The sequence below is a fragment of the Cotesia glomerata genome, linkage group LG4 (assembly GCF_020080835.1).
Source record: "Cotesia glomerata isolate CgM1 linkage group LG4, MPM_Cglom_v2.3, whole genome shotgun sequence".
Taxonomy (NCBI): Eukaryota; Metazoa; Arthropoda; class Insecta; order Hymenoptera; family Braconidae; genus Cotesia; species Cotesia glomerata.
Genome location: NC_058161.1, coordinates 5,296,709 through 5,314,694, shown reverse-complemented (window position 1 = coordinate 5,314,694; position 17,986 = coordinate 5,296,709). Strand labels below are relative to the sequence as shown.

Sequence of the window (17,986 nt, the reverse complement as noted above, 5' to 3'; positions counted from 1 at the left end):
AAATTTTCTTTAAAAAATAAAATTTTTTTCACTTAAAAAAAAAGTTTTTTTGAAAATTATTTTCTTTTATAAAAAAAAATTATTCTTTTCACAATTTGAATTTTTTTTGGTAGTATTATACTTTTGGATTATAATTAAATCGATTTAAATGAACATTTATTTATTTAATATGAAATAAAATTTAAATAATTGAAAATTTAGAAAAATTTACATTATCAAGCTGAAACTAAATAAATATTTTTATTAATTTATAATTATAATATTTCAATTTTTGAATAAGCTATCGTAAAAATAAACTAAATATAAATCTTAAATAATCGATATCTACATTTAATAATTGAAGAGACCTTTTTTAGACACGCCAAACCGAACGAAACTATTAAACCAATAGTCATCAAATTAATCTCATAAAATGCATAGTTTCTCATTTAATCGTTTGTTAATAATATTTTGTCAAAATTTGTTAGTTGAAAAAATAATAATAATTCATCACAAATAATTTTTTTGTAATTTTATTTAAATAAATAAAACGTAATAATTATACTATTGATTGACTAATTTGATATTTTTTAAGAACAACAGAATCTTGATTACGATTATAGAGATGTCAATATACAAAACTAAAAATCATTTTTATTCTAAAAGATCAACTTATAGGACATTTCGAGAATATTGAGACCATTTATTCTTGCAAATAAAAACCTATAAACGTTTACAAAAGTTTTTCAAAACTTAATTGCGGGTGAAAGCTGATATTAAGTTAAAGAATCGTTTTACTAAAAACAAAGTTCAACTCTAGCCCAGCGAAGCGGGGTAGTTCACAGTTAGCAAATAATATAAAACTTGAGGATAAGAAGAAAAAGTCCTCCATTTAAAAATTTTACGAATTCAACCAAGCTTTTTAATATTTTCACACAAAATGAGCTGTTTTTTTCCCTTAAGATTTTTTTCTCTAAAAAAATAAATTTCAAGACATTAAACTCTCTTAAAAATAATTTTCCAAATAGAATCAACTTTTTTGTTATTCTTTCTATCAAATTAACTCATAAATATTTACCAAAAAAATTTTTATAAATACTTTATGACTCAATGACGGAAAATTCTTCACTGTGTGAATATTTTGAAACAAGAGTGAAATATTTAAGAAAACATTTTCGTCCTTAAATAAAGTATTATTTTTATCAAGGTAAAAATTCCATCTCCTGGCTGACTTTCAAGCTATCTTAAATCTACAACACCGATATCCGCGAACCAGGTTATTGAACGGTTGAAAATCCGTACACCGAAGGGTTGAACTCCCCCGAAACTTTTTGACTCTCGACTTTTTAATAAAAGTTCTGGGGACTGAGAATTTTCTACACTAAATTTTATTAAAAAAAATCTCATATTTTGTTTTATTTCTTACATATATTAATTTTTTATATCCTCTATCTTGGTAAAAACATGTCAGCACACAAAAGAATGAAAGAATTTTCACAAAGAAAAAAACAATTTAAAGAGCTTTAATGACTACAGAAATTTTTATTTTCTCTTTTCTTTGAGCGTTTTTCTTACATACATTTATATGAACATAAAAATGCATCCGTAACATGTATTACTTCTTTTTTATTCCTCCACACTCACTCCCTGTTCTTATAGAAAAATTTAGTCACTATCCATCTCCCTTTATCTCTATCCAGATACACAATGCCTGGAGTAGGAGGAGGAGGCGGTGGGAGTAGCAATTTTCTCTTTTCTTTGTGACAGCCGGAAATTTCTGCGTCATTGGGATCAACGGGAAATTGTCGAGCGGAAACGATACAAGTTTGTCGAGTAAAGATTTGACTTTGTGAAATGCTTTAGTATGAAAAAATTTTTCGTCTAAGAGATTCAAGTTGCGACGCTACAAAGAATTTTTTGGCAACAAAGAGGCAAAATAAACGTGTACTCACGGAGAAAAAAATATCCCTCTCAGAGCTATACTGTACTGCTGCAGTAGCCATCTACTGGATCGCTCATATAGCGATAGGTTACTTAGTTGAAATAGCGATAAACGTTATCGCTCTAAGGGCTATACGCTTTGCTAAAGGTTCGGGTCTCTTATTGCGTGTTGACATATTTTATAATCTCCAAATTTAAAATATTTATTTAATTTTTTTATTATTTATTCAATGACGACTAGTGTATAAAAATTTATTTAAGTAATTTAAGTAGATATTTTTAAAACTTAAAAAATATTATTATTTTTAAAGAAATTAATTTTGATGAATTTTTATTAATTTACAAGCATGTATGGAATACACTCACATTCCATGCTTGTAAAGGTGGACCCTAGAAACTCCGCCGTCCATCTTACCGCATTAAATAAATATTATTATTTTTAAGTAAGACCTTTTCATTTATTTATTTATTTGTTTATTTACGTTAAAAAAACCCAACAACATACACTGAGAAAAAAAAATATTTTTATTAAGAAAATTTTCTTGATACAAGAATTTATGTTCTTGATAATTTTCAAGAATATATATTCTTAGCTATTCTAAAAGTTCTAAAAATTCTATAAAGCTATTCTTTTGTTTATCTATTATCCAAAGATAAATATTGATGTTCTTCTCTACAGAAATTAATAATTAATAATAATAGAATATTTGATCGTCAGCGAGTTTCTTGAGCCAAGAAATTGTTAATTGAGCAAAAGTATTTCTTTTTCTCAGTGTACACTACTAACAGAGTCACTTAATATAATACATACATAAAAATGATAAGGTTTAATTAATTTAGTTTATAGCAATTATTATCTTAAAAATAATCTATTAATTTCAAATATCGAACTCAGTCAATTGTACAAAAAAAAAAATTTCTTGCGCCAGAAAATTTTTAAGAATACTAAAGTTATTGTGGTAAAAGAAGAAAATTTTTTGGCTCGAGAAAATTTGATTTTATTTAGATCTTCAGTTGTAAAAACAGCGTGTATAAAATCCAATAATATGATAAAAGAAATCAGCAGGATTGTAACATTAACTCATCTTAACCGATTTTTTATAAAATTTTGTGGACATATTCTATAAATTAATGATAAGATAGGGTTCATACACAGAAAGAAAAATTTCTTGACTGGAGAACAAAATTCTTGGCTCAAGAAAATTTTCGGGTGCCTGAAGGAAGACCGAAGTTGTATTGGCCGAAGTAAAAATTTTTCTTGAAATTTTATTCTTGCTGGAAGTCATTTTTTCTTAATTCAAATTATCATAAATACTTGATACAATAAACTTTTATATTTGATCAAGATTTTTAGATACTTTAGGGAAGCAGCGCCACCTACTTCAACTAAGAAAAAAATTTTCTCACCTTGAGAAAATTTTTCTCTTCAATATTTGATACCCATTTTATATTATTTTAGTGTGCAATTATACATATTGAATGAAAAAAAATGATTCAATATCATTTAATCTTCCCATTTGACATGTTAATCAATAAAAATATTAATGAAAATTTACTTCTATCTTTATATTTAATTTTTTGGAGCAAGAGAGAAATTTTTTCAAGACAAGAAAATTTACTTCTATCAAGAACTAAATTTTTTGGAGCAAGAGGCTGAATTTTCTCAAAACAACAATATTTTCTTGACTTAAATAAATTTTCTTGGATCAAGATACGTATTTCTTAAAGCAAGAGAATTAATTTTGTTGGAATAAGTGAAATTTCTTGTGTCAAAAAAATTTTTTTTTTCGCTCAAGAAAATAATTAAGAAGAAAAATATTTTCTTGGCTCAAGTGAAACTTTTTCTGTGTAGATGAGCAAAATCATCCAGTTAGTTTAGGAATTGTGGGTGTTTGAAAATTATTTTTATTTTTGAAAAATTTTGAATTTTGTCAATTTTACCGAAATAATTTATCAGTCCTAAAAGAAAGTTCAAAATCTATCTTAAAGTTCACTTATTCATTTCGTAATTTTTAAAATTTTACATCTATCCATGTTGGTGTGATCGAAGAGCGCTTTTTTTGCGTAAACTCCTGTTGAGTGAAATAAAAAGCCGAAATACACGCTCTTAAATAAAGCAAAATTAAAAAAATCTAAAAATAAAAAATAAAGAAAGTGCGAGCTGTCAACTTTGAAATCCCACTTCCGTTGCTTCTGTCACAGTCTAGCTCAAGCGCATCCGCAGTAATATTTGTCATGCGTCAGGGTCCGAGTTTTCCTGAAAATAATTCACATACCGGAAAATATTCGGTGTTCCATGAATTTTTAAAAAATGTTTATACGCTTGTAGCCTTTCTTTTGCTTTTTCCGTTTTAGTTTTTATTGTTATACGGCCCCCGGTATATCTCGATGCAAACTTTACAGTGACCGTAAAGTGCAAAATGCAGAATGCAGAGTAGTATGCCCGCAGGAGCACCGCCGCCAGTTTGATTTTTATTCATCTCCATTGTTCGATTGTTTGACGTTCAGTTATGCCGAAATTGATTGCGTGGCTTGATCAAGAGATAACTGTTAGGTTTGTAGAATATAGAAAGGTTGTAAACACTCGGTGGAATTGTCTGATGACACGTGTAACTTGTTTTTCTAGGTAGGATCGATTTACTGATTGAATAATTCGAGACAATGTCCCGGAGAAATAATCTTTGTAGTTGTAGTTGTAGTTGTAGTTCTGGGAGCGGGAAGGACAAGGATGTAATGAGTTTCCTATTAGATTTAGTTTCCGGCGTTACCAGGCAACCGGATAAAACGGAAACTAGTTTTGCTTTCTCGATACTTTTTTTTAAAACTTTTACAGAAGCTACTGAAGCTTATCAGGGAGTCTAGAAATAAATTGTGTTTCTAATACAAAAGGTGAATTTGAAAAGTTTTTTTTTCTTGGGTAAAAAAAAATGTTCGATTCGGTTTTTTAATTTTATTTTTTTTTTTCTGTTCCAAAACAGAAAAAATTAGACATTTTACGGTTTACACGATCGAAAATTTTAATTATGCACAGAAAAAATTGTTTTTTGCCCTCTGGGCGGAAAGTGGCAACTTTGGTCTCACTGCGCTAAACAAAGTTGCCGCTTTCCTCCTTCCTCGGACAAAAAATATTATACAGCCCTTGGGAAGTAAAAAAGAAAACCTCAGATCACATGTTTGTTGACCTCGGCTTCGCCTCGGCCAACAATTACATGTGATCTGAGGCTTTTCTTATTTTCCTTCCTAAGGGGTGTAATATAATATTATTTCATGAAAAAAATAACCAGACTATAATCTAAAGTGCTGCTTTACCACACACAAAAAAAAATGTTTTTGAATCAAGTATATAATTTTAAAGAACTTAATCATTTTGATTAGAGTAAAAAAATTCTTGAACTAAATAAATTTTTCTTGATTTAAGGAAATTTTACTTGATTCAAGAATTTTTCATCTTGATTCAAGACAATTTCCCTCTTCAAAATTATTTCCTTGGTTCAAGAATTTTTCTCTTGAATGAAGTTAATTTTTTTTTCAGTGCATTTATTAGTAACTGTAATACTTTTTAAAGTTTGTGTCAGTAAAATTTACCGGAGTTTCCGGTAAAATAAAAAAAAATCTTACTATGTCTTACTGCACACATTAAAATTATTATTGGACCTATTTTTATCAATAGAATATTACAATTATAAATTTAGGGACATTCCATAGTGACTGGTGGGACATTTAACTCTGAAATAAACAATATCCCTTTGTCAAAAACCTCGATTACTTTTTAAGTTTCTCGTAATTATCATTTGACTGAGTCCGACTGGTGGGACTAAGAAAAATCCTTCTCTCTTACCAAAGGTATACTTAAAGTCGAATTTCAGTTCGACCAATAAACTTTTAAAAAATACCTCTCTCTCAATACAAAATTTATCCTACAAACATTCAATATTATGAAGAATTAGACTGATTACCTACGTAGAAACAATTAAAAAAAATTTTTTATTTTGACTGGTGGGACAGGCATTTGTGACTGGTGGGACAAGTTCAAAATGTGCACATGAAGTTGTTTATTAAAAAGACTTTTATATTATTTCAACCTTAGAAACATTATTATTTATATATTTAACTATAAATTATTTAGGATAATTAAAAAAAAAACTAATTAAAAAACACAAATAAAGGATTTAGCATGCTGACAACACGATCTTGATAAACTTAGGTGTTAATTAATAGCGAACATAAACAAAATTTGTTCTTAAAACTATAATAATAATTATGTTAGTTAATAACAAACATGAAATGAATTTGTTCTTAGAACTATTAAAACAACATTTGACCCGGATATAAGTACGGCTGAAAAGTTACTAGGAAAGAAAAATTGATTTTCTTATTGATTAAAAAAAATTTTCTTTACAAATTAGTAAAATATAAACTTTTAATAATAAATTAGGACTAAATTAGAATGAATTAGAGAAATTTTAAAATTTTAGTCATTTTCCCATTTCACATGGAATTCCCCTTTAATAGGTTTTACTTTTTGGAATAATTAGATTTTAGTTTAAAAAGATAAAATTTTCAATTTTTCATCTTGAAATTTTTTTTCTTTTTATTAACATTGTTTTTTTTTTAATTAAATCACTTAGATAAATAATTTATGAATACAATTTTTCTAAGTATAGATTATCTATTTTTAATTAAATTGTTTTAATAAATTTATAAAATTAATTCAAACTAAATATTTAAAAGCAAGAATTAAATTTTAAACAGAATATTTTATTCAAATCAAGTAGTTATTTTTTAGAATAAATTCTTCCTAAGAGTCGATATAAATATAATTTTTATTGAAATCCAATGATTAAAAAAACTGAATCAAATCATTGTAAAAATGTAAAGTGCCAAATTTTATTTATATTAACTTAAAAATTTTTTTCAAAAAGCAAATTGAATTTATCACTTTACTCGGGAGTTGATGTCCAATATATTTGTTGTTCTCTTTATACATTTATATTGCTCACGCAAAATTCATCGACAGATCTACTCCAATATTTCAGTATTTTGTTTAGAAAAAACAGAATTTTTTACTAGTTATTTGGTATTTTTAGCTCAGTTTCTCTTTATGTTTCTATTATTTTTAGTTACTGCTATCCATTTCCATTCGCATAGTTGTTATCAAATCTATTTCACCGGCGGAAACACGAAAATATATACATAACTCGTAAGCTTTGATATTTTTTTGTACCGTCATATCATAAAGATAATATTCAGCAAAAAACAGCGGAATAATAGTGGAAAAAAAGTGGATGGATTGATAGTTTTTCAGAGAAACTATAAACTTTATTCTCAGAAGCTTATTGATTTCCGTTGCAGGGTTTCTCAACGCCAACACGGATTCGCACTTACGTTCCCCAGCTAATTATGGCCTGATGGATCAAATAGCGGCTTTGCATTGGGTCCAGGAGAATATCGTTTACTTCGGCGGGGATCCGACCAATGTTACCCTAGTTGGACACGGAACCGGGGCTGCCTGCGTCAATTTCCTTATGGCCAGTCACGCGGTTCCTGACGGTAAGCTATCAGCTATCATGTTACAGCACAGCTATTATGTACGGTAAATAATAAATGTGGTTCACGTATACTAGCATTGATGTGTCACTTTTAAGAATTGACGTGCTTAAAAAAAAAATAAAATTTTTTATGGATAAATCGATAGAGTTGTTATGTCGCTCTTTTCACTGTTTATTTCAATAGAATAAATTTATTTTGTATGGCTAAATACACGAGTTGATACAAATATTATTGTTTGTCACAATAAAAACATTTATTTGAGAAATAAATCAAGGTTCGACGGTCCTGTGTATCTAGAGTATACAAATAACTCGTATCTCGTTAATTAAAAAAATAGTGACTTTCAATTTGGTAGGACATGTGAGTATAATTTTGCATGATAGAGATGTAAAATAGATGGAAATTTATACTGAAATTTAGATGTTTTTAAAATATTTTGTTTTGAAGTAAAACTTATTAAAATTTATATCGCCCGAAAAATCACCGAGGACAAATTGCCGGCGGTAAAATAACCGAAGAAAAATTATTCGTAAATTTAAATTGTACTTTGGTTACAAAAATATGATTCAATTTTTTGATAATTTTATTATTAATGGTTAATTTTAAACCATGTGAATTTAAATATTTTTATTAGTATAATTATTAATGTTATTTTAAATAAATAACTGAAGAAAAATTATTAGTAAATTTAAATTGTACTTTAGTTACAAAAAATTGATTCAATTTTTTGATAATTTTATTATTAATAGTTAATTTTAAATTATGTGAATTTAAATATTTTTATTACACGGAGAAAAATTAATTATACTACCTACTGTACAAAAATAGTAACTCCTACTATCTAAAATGGTAATAAAATTAATTAGTAACAAAATAATAGGTGGTATCATTGACAATTGTAATAGTTACTATTAATAATGGTAACGATTACTATCGAAAATAATAATTGTAATTATTATAAATTATTACTGTTACAATCAAAGATGGTAACTGTAACCATCTCAGATTGTAAAAATTCTGAAAGAAAAAATAATATAAATTTACTTAATTAAATCCTTTATTTACATCCATATTTTAGCTAATGTACATTTTTTTCTTTGAAATATTAAAATATTTTAAATTCCTTTTAAAATTTTTTTTTGAAAATTTGATTTTTTGACGATTTAAAATTTTTTTTGAATTTGAACTTTATTGAAAATTTTGATTTTTTTGGAAATTTCAAATTTTTTTTGTAAAATTTGGCGTTGAAACTTGTTTTAGACAAATAAAAATTTATAAATATAATTTCAATCCGAATTTAATCCCAATTTTTTGTGCACTACACTGCACTACAGCTGCTTTTAGTTTATACAGAAATGCATCCACGGTAACGCAGACTCTTAATTTTTTAAATATTTTTTACTAGCTTAGATAGTAGTTATTATTATTACTGATGGTAACTGCAACCATCAGGTTATATTAGGAATTACGATTTTGATAATAGTAGTAACTAATTAAAATAATACGTTATTATTACTGATTACCATCATAATAGTAATAGCTACCATCAGGATGGTAAATACTACAATCAGATGGTTTATTTAATTATTTAAATAATATTTACTACTATCAAATTCAGTTAATAGATTTTAACATAACTAGATAATAAACTCTACTATAAAATTTTCTCCGTGTAGTATAATTATTAATGTTATTTTAAATTAATAACCAAAGGAAAATTATTGGTAAATTTAAATTGTACTTTGGTTACAAAAAATTGATTCAATTTTTTGATAATTTTATTATTAAGGAGGTATTGTGCAAAATCACTTTTCTTACAATATTCTTCAATTTTTGAATACGCGTACTTTTAAGTGTCCTCTAAACGAATAAATTTTTTTTAATAGTCCTTGCGGTGGTAATTTTCGAAATATTAGCAATTAAAAATCGTACATTTAACACGTATTCCCTATCCTGACCGTAGTTAGAGTGAACATTTTTTATTGAATAACAACCATACTTTTCTTAGGATTTTTTTGAAAAACTGAGAATATTTAATTGAAGTAATAACAAGTATTTTTTATCAAAAATAACACAAACGAGTGGTATTCATTTTTTTATAAGAAATATTTGAAGTTAGTGACTTTCGATATTTTACGTGAGTGGAAGTAAGTGAGCGATAGTCTGTAAAGAGAGGCAGCACTAGTGCGTGAGAAAGAAACCAATAGCCATAACCTATTGGTGTCTTTTTCTTAAGGCAATACCGCCTTAATTGTTAATTTTAAACCATGTAAATTTAAATATGTTTATGAGTATAATTATTAATGTTGTTTTAAATGAAAAAAGTAAAATTTTTTAATTATAATTCATTGGCAATTCTAAATTAAATCAAAATTATTTATTGCTAACATTAAAAAAACGATTAAAACTGACAAATAGTAATATAGTTAACGTTCGGAAGATTTGAGAATTTTATATAAATTTTTTTTGGACCTAAATTTACAAGAATACAATTTTTGACTATTTTTTCAATCTAGATCTGTAAATAGAGCTTATAAATGTTTATAAGATTGTAAGAAAAATCATAATCATAATTATTTTTTATAATTGCAATCAGAATGCTTATAATCATTGTAAAATTGTTATTAATATTTTTTAAATTTGTAATTAATTGTATTTATTATTTTTACTTTTCCATTTGGCCATCAGGCTTTGGCATGAATAAATAAATAATATAATCTAATCTAAATTTACAGGAATGTAATTAGGATTAATATTTCTTTAAAAATTGCATTTTTGCTTAAAAATAAAGTACTCGCGTGAAATAATTCATAAGAGATATTTGAAATAAAAAAAAAATTATTCACAAATGTAGATGTTAATTATTATTTAAAAAGGTTTTTTTTTAAAAAACAAACAAAAAATGATAATTTCTACTTCAATCGAAAACACAATTCAATATTTGAAGTCACTTAAGTAATAAAGTTTGTGGATTGAATGTACTTACTTAAATAATTAAATTGTACTTAATATATTCGGTATTTGAAATGAATTATTAAATTAACTTTCATCTCTAATCTCAAATACCGAAAATGTTTCTAACTATTGTGCAAACTATTTAATTATATTAGAGAAGATTGAATTTATTGTTATATTAAAATAAACCTTAATTGTTACAGTTTTTTAAAATGTTTAATATCATTTTTTTTACAGTAAGATAATCTGTAATAATTAATACAATATAAAAATATAATTTGAAATTTTTTTGAATTATTTACTTATTTTATTACCACAGAAATTAATTTTTTAATTGCTATTTCGATTATATGTTTTAATTCATTTTTTACAGATACAATCTTTATTTCTAATTCACTTTCAAATTGACAAATAATTTTCTTAACCCAAAAAAATAACAAATTGAATCGACTTGAATAAACACAATTTTCTCGATTTTCCAAAATTAAATTAAGTCAATCTCGGCAACTGCTCGATGAAAAACAATAATATTAATTTGCTGACATCAAATACAAATAAAAGAAATCAAATAACAGTTAAATTGAATTTTCTGCTGTCAGTGGACGGGTCAGTCGCAAAAAGTGGCACAAGGTGTCGCTGAAAAAAGAAAAAGAACAGGAACTGAAATAGAAAAAATTGAAATATTTTAAAGAAATTTTTTGGAGTAATTAATTTTGTGTAAGAAGAATTTGAATTAAATTCTTTAAAGAAAAAAAAACGAGATAAAATAAACTTTAGAGAGAAAATCTTCATCTTGTAGACGTATAAAAGGTTTTTTAGCAAAAAGAAGATATTTCTAAGAAAATATTTCTAATAAAATAAAAGAAGATATTTCTAAGAAAATATTTCTAAGCCACTAAAAAAAATAATTTTTTTAACAGCTCTTAAAAGAAAAAAATTAATTCCTTTAAAATAAATCAAAAAATTACTTTATTTATAGTAAAAATTTTTTTTATTTTTATTAAATTACTTGAAATTAAATTTAAGGGGGTATTCTGGTCTAAAAGCCTAAATTTTAGGCATTTTTAAAACTAACATAAAAAAAAATGAAAAACATTTTTACCATCCGTTTCTTGATATGATGTTTATTGACATTTCAAGAATATAAAAAAAAAGTTGAAAAAAAAAAATGATAAATTTGACAAATTACAGGCCGGTGAAGTGGGGGCTACAAAAAAAACGGTGCACCCTTGTTGACATGATTCCAGCCCTTGTAGTGATATAGAACAAAAAAAATTGAAAAATTCTCAATCTGTAAAAATGTCGCTATCGCGTTGACCTTAGTCAAAAAAAATTCACAAAATGACGTTGACATAAAATATCAATTTTTTTTTATCCCTTTTTTTTGACCTATTCAAATTTTTTAAAAATACTCCAAATTAAAATTTTTTAAAATCCTAGGCAGACGCGATAGAGAGATATATAAAGCAGATTTCCATTAAATTTCAAAGAAATCGGTTGGGTAGAACTTGAGATATCATGTCAACTACTTAAAAAAAAGTAGCTTCGAGAAAATCGCGTTTTAAATTAAGTTTGAGAAACTATTTCAGTAAAATAACTCATAATAATATTTAATATTCACTTTGGATTACTCGGGGATCCCAGATCCATAAATTGGGCCTTCTTCTACTTCATATTCGATGTTTTGCGAAGTTCTTTCTGCTAATAGAGCTGTTCTGCCTTCTTTTAAAGAAGCAGAAGCTCGCAGAAGCAGAAGCAGCTGCGTCACAAAATCCACTGTATCTCCGAAAATAATTCGAATTTTGAAAAATCCACTTAAGAACATATTTTTAAGGGTCTAAACTTTGGAAATATGCAAAAAAAAACAAGTTCGAATTTTTCAAATTTCTAGACCAGAATACCCCGTTAATATCTAATAACAATAAATTCAGTAGATGTCGTTACAATTGTGAAGGTTGTTAATTTATAAAACAGTCAGCTGACAATCTTGTGACAGTAAAAAATGACCTAACCGTCAGCATTACATCACTGTAGCGAGAAATAATTAAACACTAATGGACTTTAAAATAAAAATGATGGATAATTTAATAAAATAAAATAAAGTATTGCATAGAATGATAACTGGAAATAATTATATAAAATAAATGATAGATAAAGTGTACTTGGAGATTAAGATAAAATGAAATTTCTTGGAGAATAACTTTAGTAATGAAAAAAAAAGCATCTTTAATTTTAGGTTGAGAGCACACCGTAGTGTATTATATTTATGAAAGTATAACTCGGAGAATAATTAACGTTAGGTCACGTCGAGTCTCTCCAAGAGAATCAGAATGAAGAAAGCTGTAGTAAAAAAAAAAAAAAAAATAAAAAAGTAAAGTAAAATAAAATGAAAGTAAAGATGGAAAAATAATAATGATGATGACGATGATAAAAATAATAAAAAAAACATCTTTTATCGCTAAAATTGCACAAAATTGGAGTACCAGATTCAGATATCCCGGTTTTATCAGGATAACAAAAAATGAGGGAAGATATAACAGAGGAAAGATGATAAAAAAAATTTAAGGCGGTAATAACAAGAAAAATAACAAAAAGATAAGAAAATGAAGAAAGGAAAAGTGGAAGAGCGAGATAAAAAATACAACCGCAATCCTGTCACCAGGCAGAACTTGAGCGAGAAGAAAGTTGTGATTTGGCGAAAAGTAAGAGGACGAATGAAGCAGAGACAAGCGTTTTGAGTCCTGGTCGAGTAGAGGGCAAAAAATAAAATAAATTCGCTCCGGATAAGATGAGCAAAAAAAATATGTACGCCCCGGTCGTTCTCTCGTTTATCCCGTCGCGCGACTTCCGCGCTCAGAAGATTTACCGGAAGGAGAACAACGCGAAAAGACTCTCTCGTACAACTATTTCTCCCCTTTTTCATACCGACTCTTCCTCTTGTGTATATACGTCACTGTTCTTTCGGAAACTATGTTTTTGTTCGCCCCGCGGGACAGCTGGGACAACTTGTGTTTCGAGGTAATCGATTGTCGATGTATGCAATAATAATTTTTAGTTTCGAGTATTGATGGTTTTAATGTTAAATTCGAATTTTGTCCTGTTCATTCAAAAATTTTAAGTTATGAGTTTTTGATTTGAGAAAGTATGAGTTGACATGAGGAAGTATGAGCGCAAGCGTGAGAGAATTGGGAATTTCAGTGAGTGAGGATAAGCTTAGATGGTTACGGGGACAAGTGATGAAAGTAGTCATGTAACTTATAGCTTTCATTTATTCGGAAAAGAACAATAATTTAAAGATTTTTTAAAATATCACATTGAGAGAAAAAATTTCTTTTAAAAAAAATGAGCATTGTTGACTAGAAATTAATTTGTTAAAAATTTTATTTCTTGGCTAAAGAAATCAAAATTTTATCACTACACGGAGAGAAAAATATGGAAATCATTCCTGTAATTTTAATGAAATGTTTTCCTATACCATTTTAGGAACGATTACTTAAATTATGGAAATTGTACCCACAATTTTTGGCAAATGTTACTATAATTATGGGAATGGTTCCTATAATTATAGGAACGATACCTATAATTATAACTGTAATATCGGCATGATTCCCATAATTTATAGGAATAGTTTCTATAATATTATAGGAACCATTCCTATAATATTATAGGAACCATTCCTATAATATTATGGGAACCATTCCCATAATATTATAGTGATGATGCCTAATGATATTGAGATATTTATCATTACAAATTAAGTTATTTGTGACTTCGATGACCACTTTAAAGCATTTGAAATTATTAGTCATTTCGATAATTTTACTTGCTTTCCAATAACATCATTTGAAATATGTAAAATAAGTAATATTGTTCATATAAACAATAAAAGTTACATACCCAAAAGGTGGATTTAATAAATATTCAACGTGTGTATTGTAAATAAATAATTTGTTTAAAAAAAAAATGAAATTGTAAAAATAAACAATGAATTTCCATATCTGCTTTGCTCCTCTAATTGTATAGTGAGAAAATATCCCTTTTATTAGAGAAACTTTAGAATTGCAACAATATTTTTCAATATTATCTAACACAATAATAATTGAGTTAGAATAAACAATTTAATGATTAAGTACACACGTGAATAAAAATTATGAAATAGAAATTTTTTCACTCTATAGTGAAAGATCAACTTTTATTTACAAAAAAAAATTTATTAGCAAAAAAGTATATAATAATTACTTTATATTTTTGATGTGATTGCTTCATTATTATGAACATAAACATTTTTATATTATTATGTGCGTCGTTCCCATAATATTATAGGAACCATTCCTTTAATAATATAGGGGCCATTCCTATAACATTATAGGAACCATTTCCATAATATATTGAAGCTATTCCATTATTGTATAGGAATGTTTCCCACAAACTATGGGTATGGTTCCCATAATGAGCATAGGATTGATACCTATAATGATCATTTTATTATAGGAACCATTCCCATAATTTTTAGAAATGTTCCTATAGATTTCTCTCCGTGTAGTTTTCATTTATTCGAAAAAGAAAAATAATTTAAAGATTTTTTAAAATATCGCATTGAGAGAAAAAATTTCTTTTGAAAAAAATGAGCATTGTTGTGACTAGAAATTAATTTGCTAACAATTTTATTTCTTAGCTAAAAAAATCAAAATTTTATCACTATAACTTTCTTGTTAAAAAAAGGTTTCTTTAATTTGGAAAAAAAAAAATTGTAGATAGACCACATGCGAATTTTCATTCAAAATTGTTTTTCCCTAAATGTAAAAAGTTTTTTTTTAAAAAGAAAATTACTGCGAGAAAAACTTTAATTTCTTCAGCTAAGAAATAAAATTGTTCAGAATTTTCAACAAATTAATTTCTCAAACAACATTGCTCATTTAAAAAAAAAAATTTCCAAATTCTTGAAGCAAAAAATTCTTGTCTGACCAAAAATTCATCTATATCCCTCAGGAATTATCAAAATACCAAAAATAATTACGCCGAATCAATCGATTAAATCGGTTGACATCGATAAAGGTAGAATCGAAGCAAGCACTATTATCGCTTTGATCATCCCTCCAATATACCGTGTAATCAACGAATGTACGGCGAGCTTAGCGAAGCCCTTTATACACACTCCCACGTCAAGTTTACATTCCGAAACTGTGGTGCTTTATACTGGGCGTGATTCATTAAACATGCTGCATTCCATTCTATACATATACAAATACACATCAATGACTGCAGAGAAGCTCATGGCAGACCAAGCCCTTCACTTCTCCAAAGCCAATACACAACGTCAAGTATCTGGTATCTGGTATCCAGTATTAGAAACGATCTACCAGTCTGCAAGTCCATTTACTGTGGCCAATTCACGTTAACATATGGGTGGACTGACCTTACTGAGCTACGACCAATAAATCAAATCTCCTATTAAATACTAAACTAGACTGTATTTATATAAATAGTCAATTAAAATTATTATAAGATTCATCTTTAACTACTACTATATGCTAGAAAATGTTGGGAGAGCGAAAAAAATCATAGACGGAATGATGGAAAAAGGGAATTTATTTATTAAAACAAGCTTTAAGGTAGTTCTTTCCCAACCTATAGTTTATGCTACTCCTCTCTTTTTCATTCGCTAGTGTCGGCTCTCTTACGGGCTATTGCTCACTTACTTCCACGTATGACTTTATTAGTTTACTTTACTAGTTTATCAATGATTTTTCAAAAACTATGTGGTAGGAAATTCCAGAATTTTTGAAGTGAAACTTCTTTATCGACATATGAGAGAAATTTTGTAGCAATGTAAAAAAAATCGTCACGATTTTCCGTTACGCGCCATGTTGATTTTTTTTTATCAAAGTTCAGTATAGCGCCGTAAAGAGTAAATCTAGTAAGCATTATTAATTCTAAAAACACTTGAAAAAACAAATTAAATGATAATTTTAAAATAAAACAAAACAATTATTAGTAAATAAAAATAGTTATTAAATATCTGCTTTGAATTATTTTTACTAAGTTATGGCATGAAATATGAATATTAAAGTTCTTTATATAATTTTTGTAAACTGATTAATTAATTTTTAGATTAAATAATGGCAGAATCTAAAAAATCACAACAATGGTAATGACGATAAGATCATAATTAATGAATTACAATAATTATATCTAGCAACCTTGCAGTCACTATGTGACTGCCGTGACTTGTGAACTATAAATAAATAAAATTTTGCTTTATTAAATAATGACTTTTGTTAAATTGCACTGTACTTTTTTATCTATTGATATTTTTTCAAAATATAAGCTCATTTCGATGTTACACTCATCAAGAGCTTTTATGTGAGTACCCACATGCATTTTGATATATTTTTCATCTATACATATATATATATATATATATATACATATATATAAATATATACATATATATATATATATATATATACATATATATAAATATATGAAAAATTGTTGTGGGTACTTAAATTAAAGGTCTTGATGAGTGTATCATCGGGATGAGCTTATATCTTTAACAACGTCAATAGTTCACTACACTGATAGAAGGATTTGTTTATAGTTAAAAAGATTTGTTAATATTTAACAAATCATTTATTAGAAGCCATTTGTTAGGCCTTAACAAATATTTATTAGTATTTAAAAAGATTTATTAATATTCAATAAATGGATATCAGATTTATTAAATACAAACAAATCATTTTAAATACTAAGAAATATATATTTAATATTAAAAAATGGTCTCTAATAAATGATTTGTTAGCTATTAACAAATATTATTTAATACAAATAAATTCTTCTATCAGTGTAGGGTCAATACAGGGTCATTTCTTAACTATGTATCTAGAGATAGAGCATTTTCAAATTCAGCCTAAATACTTATCATCATAAATTAACTATTGGTGAAAATGATATGAAACCTTAAAAAGGCACAACTCCAGGTCAAAACTTTTCCAACGATACCAAATTTAACCATAAAATTCTCTTAATAATACAGATAAGAACAATGATAAAATGAATTACTTATATCATTTGTATGCATGTCTATAATACTAAAATAGCTTTAATTTAATCCCGAAAAATTTTTTTTTCTCAAGTCTCATCTACCCAATTTATGTGAAGTTGTAAATTGTAAAAAAATGATGTCATAAAGAAGTTTCACTTCTTACCTGTGTACTCTGGTACACACACATATTTTTTTTTTAGGGTAATTATAGATATACACGAAGAAAAAAATATGGAAATCATTCCTATAATCTTAATAAAATGTTTTCCTATACCATTTTAAGAGCGATTACTTAAATTATGGGAATTGTACCCATAATTTTTGGGAACTGTTACTATAATTATGGGAATGGTTCCTATAATTATAGGAACGATACCTATAATTATAACTGTAATATCGGCATGATTCCCATAATATATAAGAATGGTTTCCATAATATATAGTAATAGTTTTTATAATATTATAGGAACCATTACTATAATATTATGGGAACTATTTCTATAATATTATAGTGAT

General features: G+C 26.6%; 1 protein-coding gene across 2 annotated transcripts in view; it reads left to right on the top strand.

The window, feature by feature from the left end:
• The window catches only part of LOC123262632 (neuroligin-4, Y-linked), a 338,434-nt gene that overhangs the window by 279,950 nt on the left and 40,498 nt on the right, over positions 1-17,986 (top strand). For both annotated transcript variants that reach the window (XM_044724914.1, XM_044724913.1), the window contains exon 4: positions 7,273-7,470. In XM_044724914.1, coding sequence (XP_044580849.1) covers positions 7,273-7,470 — 198 coding nt within the window. The remainder of the gene's footprint in view (positions 1-7,272; positions 7,471-17,986) is intronic.